The 15,357-nt window shown below is 36.4% G+C and overlaps 1 protein-coding gene across 2 annotated transcripts; it reads right to left on the bottom strand.

Moving 5' to 3' along the window:
• Window positions 1–11,092: 11,092 nt before the first annotated feature.
• Window positions 11,093–15,357, bottom strand: LOC140864714 (uncharacterized). 2 transcript variants are annotated; one of them, XM_073269041.1, is made up of 12 exons: window positions 15,143–15,212; window positions 14,909–14,979; window positions 14,273–14,358; window positions 13,700–13,772; window positions 13,248–13,346; window positions 13,083–13,148; window positions 12,891–13,007; window positions 12,513–12,587; window positions 12,190–12,292; window positions 11,805–11,852; window positions 11,554–11,675; window positions 11,093–11,454 (listed from the first exon to the last, which is right to left on the bottom strand). In XM_073269041.1, exons 3-12 carry the CDS (start codon window positions 14,281–14,283, stop codon window positions 11,353–11,355), a joined length of 816 nt encoding a protein of 271 aa, XP_073125142.1. In that variant the 5' UTR covers window positions 14,284–14,358; window positions 14,909–14,979; window positions 15,143–15,212; the 3' UTR covers window positions 11,093–11,352. The 2 variants fall into 2 exon arrangements, with proteins under 2 accessions (XP_073125142.1, XP_073125141.1); XM_073269040.1 differs by lacking the exon at window positions 13,700–13,772 and having other exon boundaries at window positions 14,273–14,378; window positions 15,143–15,357.

Below are 15,357 nucleotides of genomic sequence, written 5' to 3'. Positions count from 1 at the left end.
CTGAATTAATATATCATAATACCAAAAAATAAGTAAACTAAAATAAGATGAGCATTTACCACTGTCACACAAAAATAGATATTATATTGGACTCTTAATCTAAACAATTCGTGAGAATGTAAACTAAATGTAATTAAATACTCTTCCAAAAATTCAGCAAACGTATTGTTAATCAAATTAATTATGTAAAAATTAAATTTTAAATATGTTCTTAGTCACGTTAATTTGTAACTCACAAAAGCACATTTAAAATTTAATTTTCCACATAATTAATTTGATTAACAACACGTGGAATGTAACTCACAAAAGCAATTCACAAATGTAAACTAAATCTCAATACTCTTAAAAAATTCAGCAACCGCGTTCTAAGAACATAAATTATGTGAAGACTGAAGTTTAATTCTGTTCTTGGTCACGTTAGTTTTGTAACTCACAAAAGCAAATTAATCTCATGTAGTAGATCTAAATATATAATAAAACGATTTCTAATCTAAACAATTATGAAAATGAAAAATAATTATATGCAAACATAAACCATGGACAGTGCTGGAAAATGAAAATTAATTATCTGTAAACACAAACCATTAAGTGAAGTTTGAAGCAACAAACCTATGTTGGTCGAGGAGGAGGAAAAATCGGTGGTGGAAGTGATGAGACGAGAAGCCGAGCAGCAGTGAAGTGAGCGAGTTCAAGGAGGAGGAAATCTTGGAAGTCGGTGGGTCGGTGGCCGGGGGCCGGTGGTCGACGAATTTGGTGAGAGTGAGTGACGGCTAGGGTTAGGCAAGCACAGAGCAACTATGCGTGAGATTTGAGATGGGAATCCAGAAACTTACATCTGAGATGGGTTTTAGTTTTAGGAATAAAAATAAAACTAAAAATAATGAAAAATGGAAAATCTAGTTATTATTATTAATATATTATTATTAATATATTATTATTTGCGGGTCTAGCGGGGCGGGTTCGAGGATGGGGATAGCATCCCCATACCCGCCACAATCTGCCGCGGGGATTTTAAAAAATCCCCGAACCCGAACCCAATAATAGCCCTCCAAACCCGCCCCGTTTTGGGTTTTCCCCGCGGATACCCAAACCCACGGGGAAAATTGACATCCCTATTCTCACCGTAGATATCCGGATGTTGTCTTGTCTTTGTATGTGTGCTTGAAAACAGGTGAGGCAGGTTCAAGTCAGAGGCATCATGACTAGACTGAGATTGTGATGATAGAAGTGAGGACTTGGTTTAGAAGTCGAATTTTGTATTCGAACTCGTTGTACTTGTTTTGTATTTTGAATTGTAGAATTTAGAATTGATGCATGTTCTACCTTTTTGGGTTTATGATCAACCTTAGAACTTTATGTATGGTTCGATACTGGATTCATGTATTGTATCATGTTAGATTATTGATGAAATGCATGTTGTATATTGAGAAATGAGGATTTTGAAGTTTGTTTGGAGTTGTTTGATCTGCTGCCAATGTTTTATTTTTTCAAGATTTTAGCAGAGGGCACGAACCCTGTGCCTACGTTCGTGTAGGGGTCCGTGTACCCTCGCATCTTGTTTATGTTGGAATTTGTTTATGCACGGACCCCGGACATGCATCCGTTCATGGGTCCGTGTGATCAATGTTTGATGCAGAAAATTAGTGTTTTTGAAATGTTAGGCACGGACCCGAGCACGGAGGGTGCACGGGGTCCGTGCAAAAAACATAAAGTTGGGTTTTGCATGGGGTCCGTGTATTTTGTGGCCTCCGAACCCTTGGCTACAGATTAATGCACGGACCCGGGCACGGAGGGTGCACAGGGTCCGTGCATGTATTTTAAAAACAAAATTGACCTTTTTGGTCCGGACTCTCGATGGATTATTGAATTATTATTTTGATTAGATGATTAGAATCAAGGTCCTCAAAACCCATCAAATCCATATTTAAAAGTTTAAGTCACCGTGTTGTCCCACAGTGTTGTAACACGGGGTGCGACACACGGGTTTGTTTACCTTTTTGGCATGCACCACTGATGTATGGAACACCAGACTTTAAATTTGATAGTCCTATGACAGTCTCAAACTTACTTAAATTCTTTAAGGTCTTGAAATTCACATGACCAAGCTTTTGGTGCCATATGCTAAAATCATCTACCTTCCAAGCTTCAAAACATCTTGAACTTTAATCTGACTGGTGGAGATCAGATTTGGATCTCTCTAAAATTTGATTTTTTGAACAAAGCTGCTCCGTAATTCACTCTTCAACAATTCATTTTCCTACAAAATTAACCCGGGGAGTGAAATACACACACATGCACTAAAACACATAAAAACACATAAAAATAATATGAATGCACACAAAATAGACATAAACCTATCGCAAAATAATGCATACAAAATGCACTTATCAACACCCCCATACATAAACCTTGATCGCCCTCGAGCAAGACATACCAAAAAAATATGCAAACAACGACATAAGTAAGAATGAATCATGAACAACATAGCCTCCGATAATTTTCAACTTCAACAACTAAAAACCATAAAAACTTCTGATTTTTCACAATACACTGTCAGTTAACATAAACGTGCGTGTGTGCCATGTCATTCCAGTTTCATGCAAATTCAAAAGAATATGTCCTAAGAATGCTTAGCGACCTATGAAAAATCAGTGCAAGTGTCACAATCCAGTACTCCGTCATCTCAACAATCTCAAACAAAAACATGTACTTTCTTGAGATTAATTACGTACCTCCGAATTTTGCACCCGGTATTTTTAATAAGCCCCAATAATTACCCGCAAACTTAGCTATAACTAAGATAGGATTCGAATTTCAATCCCCTCGTCTATAGCCCAGATGGAGCATCAATCCCATTTAACCCGCAAACTTAGCTATGGAACAAAGATTAGGATTTCAATCATTGTCCAAGCCCAGATGGAATTGTTATTTTAAATTTTCAAAATTTTTAACCCCATGAGATCTGCATACTTAGTCAAGAACAGAGATTAGGATTTCAATCTATGCTCGTAACCCGGATGGAGTTAATTTAATTTTCAACAAAAGTTTTTTCAAAAATTTTAAAGGTACGCTCAATATCATACATGCAATGTCTAACAACTATCAAGAATCCAAAGACACTATCATTATCAACAAGCATCTATTGTCGTGCAATGATCACACAAACACGAACATTATCAATTACATCGCTACACTACACCAGTCTAACATGTGTGCTTAAAAATATTCACGATTCAACCAATAGCTTCTCATGTTCAATCAAAAGCAACATTTTTTTAAAAAAAAAAAATTTCTCAACTCTATCATCATAGGCCAACATTCATCATTCTACTTATTCACACAACATACACACAAAACACAATGATATGCATGAATACGAACTATATGCAATGAACTAAACCGAATGAATGCAAAACACAATGATCAACGAACAATGAAATAATCTAGTCTACCCCCCATACTTATCCAAAGCATTGCCCTAAATGCTTCAGAACAATGAACAAAATGCAAAACGAATATAAACACAAAGAAAAACAAAAACAACACTCCCCTGGTTATAGTCGTCATCTTTTTTCTTGGCAATAGCAGTTGGGGCGATAGCAGCAGACTGGGTATAGCAGCCGACATGGCAAACTGGAAAGGGAAAGGAGTAAAAATTAAATTAAAAAAAAAAAACCAAAACCAAAAATAAAATAAAATAATAAAAAAAAAAAGGGAAAGAACGCTGGGTTGCCTCCCAGTCAGCGCTAAATTTATATTCTAATGCCCGACTATGCAGTAGCAACCATCAAAGAGCGGTTGCTGCCTATAGTAAGAATCATACGACTCTACGTATGGGTCTTGATTGTGTACGCCCTCAAGCTTGGCGTGATATATGCATGGGAAGCTTGTCGGTCCAACAACACTCAGTCGGAACTGATCAGTTTGGAAGGAGACTCGGATTGCAGGCTGAAGCTCATGGAGGATGGAATATTTTGGAGGTGGCGTCAATGGCAAGAAAGAATCTTCTAAAGGTGTACATGGAACGACCATTGACGAGTTAAAATCTGTAGCCTTGTATGTTTCTTCCTCCTCCAAGCCCACTATTGGCTCTTCTTCACAAGAAAATTCCTCAAAAATTATTTCTTCATGCGCTGGCTCAGTTACTTCACTCTCTTGGCAGATCTCAAAAATTGGTTATCTAAGAAGCGCAATATGTTCATCCAAAAGACTCCAAGACTTGATACGGCTTTCTAAGAATTGATTTGTCTCTATCTGTTTTTGCAAAAGATTGCAAAATTTTCAGACTTGATATCTGGAGGATATTTGTGACTCCAACCTTGCAATGAAGGATCACAATACCAATTGTAGTCGAAATCTGCCATATCATTTAACAAGTGCATCGCACTGTCTTCATCTCTTCTTAACAATTGACTGCCAGTGGCCAAAGCTCCAGAATCTACCCAAATTCTTGTAATCTCATCCAAACCACCATAAAAAATTTTAGTGAGGGTGTAATTCGAAAAATCATGACATCTAAACCTGTTAGCCAAATCATTGAATCTCCCCCAAGCAGCATACAAGGGCTCCGAGTATTGTTGGCCAAACCTTGTGAACACCTGTCGATGATCCATCTCCAATTACCTCACACGTAAGAAAAAAAATAATTAAAAATTAAAAATAAAAAAATAATGCAAGAAAAAAAAATGTCTAGTCTCAAGCAAATAATCTATCCTAATATTAACTAAACAGTCCCCGGCAACGGCGCCAAAAACTTGACCGGCTAAATCGGTGTGATATAAATCTACTGGAAAGTGTACCAGGTCAAGTAATAGTAAAGTGGACAGAGAGTCCAAGTATCGATCCCACATGAACTGTAGTCAATTCTCAAGAATTAATTATTTAGCTTAATCTAGACGAAATCATAAAAAACAATTTGATTTAAATAAAATAAGAATATAAAATAAAAAGTGATTAAGAAATAAGAATAAAAATAACTAATAATAAAAATAATTAAAACAAAGACAACCAAGACACACGTAGGTACCGAACAAATCATGTAACATGTAGTCGATTCAGGACTCAGATTTAATCTTAAATCACGGGAATTCTCCTAATTTGTTCAAAGGACTATTTCTAGAACAATCAAACCTATTCAAATATTGATGAACTAATCTTTCGTAATTCTAATCAAATTTGAATGCATTAAATATTTATGAAAATTCAGTTTACACCCAAACCGCACACTGAAACCGAATTCTATTTCTAGTCGGTTTTACAATATGTTGATTATCAAAGTGATCAAAATCGAAACCTCCTCTATCGACTTGGAATCAATTAACATGCAAGCTAACAGTTGATCAGACTATTCACAAGACAAATATAAATCTGACAATCAATAAAATAAAATCAACTATAAAAAATCCCAAACAAACATCCAAGTTTTCTACATAAATTTGTTCGGCCCAATTACGCCGTCTTGGTTGAAAACAAACTACTCAATAATTAAAAATAATAATTCAAAAATAAAAAAAGGAAGAAGAAAAGAAAAGAGAAATCTTCTCTTCCAAGCCTGTAGCCGCCTCTCGCCTTTGCGTTGTGCGTTCTCTGCCTGTTGGGACTTCGGAACCCTCAAAAATATGTTATATCTTGTATATATATGGTCCGGAACGTCTACCAGTTAATTTCCTCTCAAAAAAAGAATTTTTCAGAACACATATGACCCCGAAACACGCGCGCGCGTGGCATAGGCCTCGCGCGCACGCAGAAGTAAAAAACAGAGGTCTGAACATGCAACTCGCGCGCGCGCGATCTTGATTCTCGCGCGCGCAGTACAAATTTTCTGCGCCAAGAGATGATTTTCAAAAATTCATATCTCAAGATCTAACCGTCGGATCGAGCTAAAATTTGGACAGCAGCTTCAAAACATCTTGAACTTTAATCTGACTGGTAGAGATCGGATTTGAATTTCTCTAAAATTAAATTTGATTTTTTGAACAAAGCTGCTCCGTAATTCACTCTTCAACAATTCATTTTCCTAAAAAATTAACCCGGGGAGTGAAATACACACACATGCACTAAAACTCATAAAAACACATATAAATAATATGAATGCACACAAAATAGACATAAACCTATCGCGAAATAATGCATACAAAATGCACTTATCAATGGCCTCTCGGCGATCCCACTTTTGATCGAGATGAAGTCCTTTCTACCATTCTTGGTCGTCCAGCTACTGCTGCCGACGATCGTCTTGTTTTAAAGCAACTCCGTCCCGACTTCCAAATAATTCAGAAATTGATCACCACATCCATCATTCCGCGCAGTGGAGACTCCTCCACCTGCAAATATATTGACCTCTATGTTCTCTACCATATCGTTTCCTCCCGTCCTTTCAACCTTCCTCGATTCATTATGCAGACTATACATAATCCGGCTAAAGTCACAAGGAAAGTTTCTCTACCTTTTGCTCGTATCATCAATCGCATCTTGACTCATTTTGACATTTATTTTGATGGCTTAACTTCTTTTTCCATCTCTGATTTCCACACTTTCAACCATCCTATGATTACCAAGATGGAACCATCTTGGAATCCTGTTATTTCTTGTTGGGTTAATGACCCAACTCGTGCCTTTAAAAAATATCTTCCGGACAAACATTTTTCACTTCTTTATTCGAGTCTTTCACCCACTTCTCAAGCTAAGGGCTTTTCCAATAGGTCGCCTGCAGAAGAAGGAGGACCTTCTTCTTCTGGCTTTCAGACCTTTCCATCCAATCTTAGCGAGCTTCCATTTGAGATTCCCGAGATTCCTGCTACCCCTTCTCATCATCCTGATCGTCTTTTCGAGACTCTTCAGCGCATTGAAAGGAATCTTGCCAGCCACTTTGCATCTTCTACTGCCTCCATGGATGCCTTTACTATGAGAGTTGCTTCGTTGGAGACTCGCTTTGATGACTTTTTCTCCCGCTATCCTACGCCGCAGCACGATGATGACTCTTAGATTTTATTTTGCATTTTAAGTTGTACTTTGTTTATGCTTTTTATGTAAAATTCAATGTTAGTTTAAATAAAATTATTGTGTATTTTAATTTTCTCGTATTTTATTAATTGCTTTTTTATTATCGCAAAAAGGGGGAGAATTAATTTGGTTAAATAATTATTTATTAAATTGAGGGGGATTTTTAATTATTATATTTAAACAATATTTGATTAAATTTGTTTAAATATATTATTGCTCTATTTTATTTCTCCTATTTAACCAAGTTTTGTGATCATCAAAAAGGGGGAGATTGTTACGCCTTAAACGCATACAAATCTCGTGTATTGAGATTAATATTTTTAATGCATTAACAAATCTCAAAATAATATGTTTTGATGATTACAAAACTTGGTTAATCGTTACTAACAGTTTAAAGTGAGAAATTTGCAGATTATAATACTTTTGAGTATAGACAATATTGGAAGAAAGAACCGATAATAAAAAATTGGAGATAAAATTTTAAAGGTTCGAAATCGCCCAGGTTCGGACGACCCGAAGAATGGTTCGGAAGACCCAAAGATTTTCCAAAATTAAATAAAGATCGGAGGACAGGCTCGAAGGGCACGGAAGACTAGATCGGACGATCCGAAGACAGTTCGGACAGCCCAAAGAATTTCTTGGAATTTAAATAATGATCGGATGCACTCTCGGAGGTCACGAAATGACACATCGGATGACCCGAAGCCAAGTTCGGATGACCCGAACTACTTTACGGCCACTGAAGATTTTGTCGGAAGAAATTTGCCGGAATGAATTTAATGCAGCCGTTCGGGCGACCCGAAGATGAGTTCGGACCACCCGAACAGTTCACCATCCGTAGAAATTTGAATTTCAATCAGACAAAGTTCGGACGACCCGAAGACATGTTCGAAGGCTCCGAACCAGCCCGAATCAACAACTATAAATACATGTCATTTGAAGTCATTTCAACACACCAATTCACTCTCATCTCTCTTTGCAAGCAAGATCCTCTCCTTCAAAAGTTCAAGAAATATTTGTGTGTTATATATTCAAAATCGAGGGTTGTTTGTATAAATTCATTCGTGAGTTGGTTGCTCGGTTATTGTAAACACTTGTGTGTGAAGCCAAGTGTATTTTGCGAGTGTTGTGGTTATCATTGGAGCCCTTAAGGCCAAGTGTTCGAGTTGTATTGGAGCGGTGATCGTGTTGAGTTGTACGGCTATCCTTGGAGCCATCAAGGCCAAGACGTTGAAGTGCTAGTGGATCCTTGGTTAATCGATCTTAACCAAGAAAGGGAGACGTAGACGATTTATTGTCGAACTTCCATAAACATCTCTTATCCTTTTTACTGCTTTATTTACATTACGCATTTATTTACTGCACTTATATTTGATTGTTTTAAGTCTTCCGCTTGCGTACTAGCATAATCTCTTTAAATTGCTAAAGTTGCCAATAGAACCTAAATCCCCCCCCCCCCTCCATTAGGTTCTAACAACAAGTGTCGATCATGCAGCAGATCGTACGGTCCGATCTTGAGTTCGGATGCTCCGATCGTCACGTGTCACACATGCAGAGATCAGATGCTCCGATCTCGAAATGGAGGCTTGGATCGTGGCCGAGAGTTTGGCCTATAAATAGGGGTCTTTGGAGTTCATTTTGAATTACGAATACCCGAGTTTACTTCTTCAGTTATATATAGTGTGCGGTATACACTTGAGGGCCCTATCAGTTTATAGATCGGTTTTGGAATAACAAGGTGTTGTTATAGTCCTCCAGAACAATCGACATCAAATGGCTTACTACGAACGAAGGTATGGTCCGGGAATATTATTAAGTTTTGGGAGTATTTATTAGATTAGTTTAAGCTTATAGAACTTGTGTAGTGATACGGTGAACTTTTGATTATAGGCTTGGAACCTAGGTCCTACTAGACTCAAACTAGCTTAGAGGTACGTAAATATTGACTGAGATTGCCAGCGAGTATACATGTTTATATGTTGCATTTACTTGGAATTATTATGTGGCATGATGTATGTTTTACTGCTTTTTATATTCATATGACATGTGCACATACACGTTGAGCCTATACCTTGTTATACCCTGATTATAGAGCCTCTCAACTCTATACTTGTATATAGTCTATCAATGGGAGTACCGCGACGGCGAGGAAAGGTATGTGTAATTACTCCGGTGTACTAGATGAGAGTGGATGTACCCACAGGTTGATCTGTGAGGTTATAGCACTCATGTGGCGCCTGTACTGAGCATGACTTATCAGATGACCCGTTACCAATCATCACGATTGCATGCATCATATACATATGTTTACTCATGTTTATGTACTGGGCGTTAGTCGCTCACATCCTAGTTATTATCTTGGACACCCCATTCCATGGGTAGGTCGCAGGATGGATGGAGCTGGGAGTTCGAGGAAGTACTAGGGGGCAGGAGCTATCAGTGGATATCTTATACAGCAGGATTCAATATAGCTATATAATGTTTTAGACGGTTTTATTTTAAAGTCTCTTCAATATGGTTGTACCACTTACTTAGATGAATCTTTGAACGTTGTATTAGTTGATATGTAAATTATGAGTTATATTTCCGCATGTTTTACTCTATAAGTAATTATGTTTTAATTAAGATTAATGCATGTCATAATTGTCAGTTAGTAGGTGATTCAGGTCACTACAAGAAACACAAGTACAACAGATTAAACATATTCATGTAAACATAGGTAAATATAGCATTAATAGCTTTTGCATTATAATTAACCGAATCAATTTCATCAATCGTCCATTGTGCTCTTGGTTTGAGTCCACCTAGTTCATCAACTTTCATTGGTGGTGACCAACCATCTAGAATACGTTTCCAGGCTCTGGAATCAATGGATTGTATGTATATGCTCATATTCAGTTTCCATGGGTCATAATTTGTTCCATCCAAAATTGGTGGACGAATTGCAACATTGAAGTACGGAGTATCCATAACAAACCTGCAACAATAACCAGGAACTCACTAGTAAAGTCAAGAGTTTTCTCTGATACCACGTGAAAGAAACGTTGTATGCAATTTGTTAATAAAAGAGGCAGTGTTGTCCTTGTTGTTACAACACAGTGCAGCGAAAATAAAAGCGCAAAGTAAATAATACAAGTAAATAATTTTGCACGCGTATAAAAATTCGTGCGGGTGCCTTAGGGCTAAAAATCAGTGTATAGTTGTCTTACAAAATAATACTAGTGATTTTACGAAAAATCAATAAATCATAAATTTCTCAACACGTTGAAAAATCAAACTTGCATCTTATCTTAAATAATCAGAGTATTAAATAAATAGATGCAACTCCCGTAAGCCTAAATTGAAGAAACAAAAAAAAAATCTTCGAACAACACTATGCATTAAGTGTTGTCTCCGATGTCTTCAACACCAACGACAACATGGGAACAAGCAATAACGATGATTGCAAAATCTGCTTCAGAAACCTTCAACTCTTCGATCAAAATTCTTCAATGAATGTTATGTGAGTTGTCGTCTGAAGTGTCTTTCTTGTGCAGGAAAATTCTCTTTAAATAGATTTGAATCCAAAGCTTGTTGATTTTCATAGATAGAAACAATTATATAAGTAGGGATAAAACTCTATTTTGTATATCAAATCATATCTTGACAATATTTCATAAGCATATATCTATAATATTCCTTATCAAGATATATTTTGATCAAGTTAAATATCTATCCTATAGATTTTCGAATAATCATAGAATATTTACCATATTTTCTATGTTGTTTAGAAGGCAAAATTAAATGAATAACACTCATATGAGACGGTCTTATCCGTGAGACGGGTCAACTCTACCCATATTTATAATAATAAATAATGCTTTTGGCATAAAATGTAATATTTTTTAATGGATAAACCATATAAGAGACTCGTCTAAAAAAATGACCCTTGAGACCGTCTCATATGAGTTTTTGCCAAATTAAATATCAATTAATTAGACCAAAGGATGGAAATTCAAGGAATTAAAATTCCTTTCAATTTTCAAGTCAAATATAAATATAGATATAAAAATTAATAAATAAACATTTAACAACAATTCACATGGAAACAAAACATTTCTCTAATATATTTCCAAAATTAAAAAAGAAGCATTCGTGACATAAAAGAATGAAGGAGATTTGGAAGAAACAAAATGAAAACAATTTATTGCATTGGTATTTCAATATATATACGCTTTTTATATCCTCGGTCACTTGGTGTCACTCAAAAACGTGCTTTGCCGAAGTCCATCAACCCCTAAAGTCGCATTCCTTCCAAATTCGTTATATACTCGGATTTTGAAGCAACTTTGAACCTTATATCCACGAAATCTATTGTGCTTTACCCTCGAGCACACGGACAACCTCTTCTACTCGTGCTTGGATCCCTTTCAGATACTCGATGAGTATGCGTTGCTGATACGATCCACCCTCCTGAAACAGGGTCGAGGGAAGGTTTTTTGGCAGGTTACTATTAGAAGCTGTGTTGTTTTTAAATGAAAAAGCAAAAGTATTACATGTGGGAGTGCTTACTGTTCTAATCAATGTCCGCTCAATACGTTTCTTGATAACACCGTCTAATTCCTCAGGCGAAATATCACCTTTACCAATCTTCAACCCATCGATCAATATTGTGTTCCATTCTGCCTCAGGAGCTATCCCATGTAACGGATCAGTGTCAAACATAGATATCATGAAGAACCAGAAACTACAGAGATTTGACAAGCTGATTTCTAGTTCGTCCTCGAAGAAAATTAAACAAAAATTTGGAAATGGGAAACTACCTTGAATTAAAGTTTCAAGAAACTGTTCGACTTTCAGCACTTCGTTTCCTGCCCAAAAACAACGGAGGACACGTTAACCTCTCCAAAACATGACAAGAAAACTGGCAAATGACAGGTTATGTGGGAAAAAATGCAGAACAAATAGATTTCAGGTGATATTCTTTATTCAAAAGCATTGAAACCAGTGAGAGTAAGCTTAATAAAATGATTGTAGCACATGGTTGGAAAATAAATACCCAATCAAGCCTGAGAACGTTGAAAGAATGAGAAACAGAAGTAACCGAATTTATATACATATATAATGAAGAATCAAATGATTCATCAGAATAATAAAATGGTTCCAACAATAAACACAAACTTGATGCTGCTTGTGTATTAAACACACCTTTCTTGGCGTAACTACGCTTGGAGAGAACTCTAGAGGCATAGAGTTGATAGACCTTTTGCAGCATAGCCTCAAGCCCAGGCTTATCACCATCTTCTTTTGCCTACATATCAGTAACATTCAATTGATCCATGCCAAGTTCATATAAGCTTCATATTAATGTCATCTCATATTTTACCATGCGTAGTGAAAACACGTACTCAACGCAATAAACTTTAAATGGTAATCTAAAAATCAAAACACGGGCATGGAAAATCTGGCCGCCATAGAATCTTCAGCCATTTTAAGATATTGCGATATACAAACGACGACAAATATCTTACTTGCCGCAGTTGTGCATTAACTTCCGAGAGAAATCCCTCATCAAGCTGACCTTCTTGTTCTCTTTGGTTTAATTCCTAAAAATACCAAACAAGTTATACAAAAGGTAAATTGTTCGAAAGAAATAGTTCCCCATCAATAAAATCACTAGGGTTAATTTTTTGGATGAAGCCAAATTATTTGTCCGGAGAGGAATGCCACATAAAATGCGACAATTAATTGATTATAAAAATATCATCAGGCATGCATGGTAGAATAAGTTCAAAATGTAAAGGTAATGGAGGAGTAGCACCAAACTAAAATAGAAGCAACAATTTTGCTATCATCTTTTAAAATTTATAGTGTGATGATCAAATTAAGTTCAGACACAGAAAATGTACTTTCTGCATGAGAAGAAGAGTATTAGGGTCTCTAGGAGGCCAAGGAATTTCTTCATCTATCTTGACAACAGGTTTCAAAATCGCCTTAAGCACATCAGTAGCTGACTCGATGCTTTCCTGAGAAAACAAATCCTTATTATGATAATACTGAAGAACGAGGATGCAGAAATTGAAGCAGTGGATGAATAATACATTTGTCTTGTGGACAAGATGATCAACAACACCCATCAATATTTCGGCCAATTCTTCGTAATCTTTCTGTGGAATGAACAAGGAAAGAAAATCTCGATTAGGAAACATACACAGTAGAGTCAGAATTATACATGAAAAAAAACTGGACCAAGTCTAAAACCATGCCTTATCGTCTTCGGATTTGCACGTTTCTGTTCTAGCTGCAAGTCTTATCCAAAAACTCTCATTAAAAGCAAGAATATTCTCTGCAACAACTTTCCGAAGCTGCTTCCATATATTAAAAAAATTAGATTACCGCATGCAGTGTTTGGATGAAATAACACAGTTTATCTTCTACTGAAGGAGTGAAGGGATAAAAAAAATTATTAGGGTGTATTTCATAGTAAAGATTTAGGTTATAAGAAATAAAATGAAATAATTACGAAAATGTTTCACAGACTTGATAATGTAAAGAATAATGGTTGCAGATTACAATAAGCTAATTGCATTCTGCAACGTAGGAAAATATAATTTCTAGAAACTAAAATAAAAGATGCAGTTACAAATACTTTCTTCATGTTTTCAAACTTTAAGAATAATGTTGTACATTTAGTTCCTTTACATAAAAAGTGAGATACCCGAATGATATTTTCATAGTCATGTTGACAAAGAAAATCATTCTGCACGATCTGGTGGAAGCAACAGCTTAAGCTAGCCATGCAAATGAAAAATTTTAAGTGACCTGCCAAATATAGCCCAACACATAAAGGAGACATAATTGTACATTAAGAAACCAACATCAGGCCAAAAGTCTAAGACGAGAGCTTAAATCCAAAAGACCAGCCTTCTAGATGGAAGAGCCTCTTAAACTTATTATCACTCCACATTTTATTGTGGAGCCAATGAAGGACATGTAACATTTCCCAATGCCTGAGATTCTGACGCTCAATATGGCTTTCGCATACACCATTATCTAGCTTGAAATATGAACATGGATAACATTATCGAACCCAATGGTAGCTCTTTCACATGAAATCATTTCCACCATGCTCACTCTCAATGACAGCAACAATATTAGGTCACAAACATAATAAAAATAAACCCAAATCTTTCTTTGTAGATGGGAAAACCCCTCAAACTTATTGGCCATTGCTTATTTTCCAATGGAGGCAATGTGGCATTTAATAATCAACAATGAATAGAAGGCTTACTTCCTTATCATCTGTATCCCTTAGCATATCAATGAGTCTATCTACTTCCACCAGCTGCTTGAATGATTTCTCAGCATCCTTACTGACTGCACAGATCAAATTTCTCCTGTTTATTAAATCCAAGCATTACCATAATCAATACTCCCATAGATCAAATAGTAACATCTGAAGATCCCAGTTTGAAAAATAAATCAATCTTTAAAAATTTCTACACAAGAAAGGACTTTAAACTGTTTACTTCGAATCTGTCCCGCTGGCCTCCTTAATTCTTGACTGTGTGCAGAAGCTGTTTCTTTCTTTAAACGGGAGTATGACAATTAAGAAGCATAAACTTACATTATCAGTCACATTCCATGCCTTTAGCTTTTATGTCATGCATGAGCAAATTTTGTTACCATCCCACCATATTTGTTAATATCCCTTCAGCTTTTGTGTCATACACATACTCCACAGTGAAAAATATAATGCTACATTAGTAGCATCAAATAAGCTTCAATTGCCATGTTTAGTAGATCGAACTTTGAGCTTTAAGCCGTTGAATACAAGGCAAACAGAGAATAAAATGAAATCATACAAACCCAAAGAGAGGCTACAGATTCATCAGAAACCAGTGAAAAAAAGATACAGGAAAAATACCTCTGCCTATTCAATGAACTAAACCTCCTTTCTCCAAGCTTTATATTGTTCCATCTTCGAAACAGCAAACACTAGAAATCATAAAATAACGAAAGAATCATTTCCATCCATCAAAACTAAAACACCCCATTTTCCCAAAACCAGCAACCAAGGTTTATCTTTCATCAACTACAAAAACAAAGAATTTAGAAAGTTGCCCTTGAATCATAACAACTGCACACATTATTGAAGTACCGAGTAAAGGTGGCACTTCGAGCCCATGAAGTATACAGTAGTTGGGGGCCCTGCCGCCGCCACTGCTGCCATATCTGCGCGATTGCTTGCCGGAAAATTAAATGAAAACGGATAATTTTCCAAGACAAATGGCGCAGAACAGCAACTTTATCCTCAAGGCTAGTGAGCGTGAAATCTACCAGAGTCGCAGGATTGGGCTGCCACTCTTTCCATCT

Source organism: Henckelia pumila, chromosome 4, assembly GCF_033568475.1.
Source record: "Henckelia pumila isolate YLH828 chromosome 4, ASM3356847v2, whole genome shotgun sequence".
Classification (NCBI taxonomy): Eukaryota; Viridiplantae; Streptophyta; class Magnoliopsida; order Lamiales; family Gesneriaceae; genus Henckelia; species Henckelia pumila.
Note: the sequence above shows the minus strand (reverse complement) of the source record. Positions and strands in the feature narration are given on the sequence as shown.

Excerpts from the sequence above, each read along its gene's own strand:
- LOC140864714 (XM_073269040.1), bottom strand. The coding sequence starts at position 15,214 with ATGGCAGCAGTGGCGGCGGCAGGGCCCCCAACTACTGTATACTTCATG. Across the intron at positions 13,149-13,247 it reads GCAAATCCGAAGACGATAAG|AAAGATTACGAAGAATTGGC; the intron begins GCATGGTTTTAG and ends TTCATTCCACAG. Across the intron at positions 12,293-12,512 it reads TTAATGCACAACTGCGGCAA|GCAAAAGAAGATGGTGATAA; the intron begins GTAAGATATTTG and ends ACTGATATGTAG.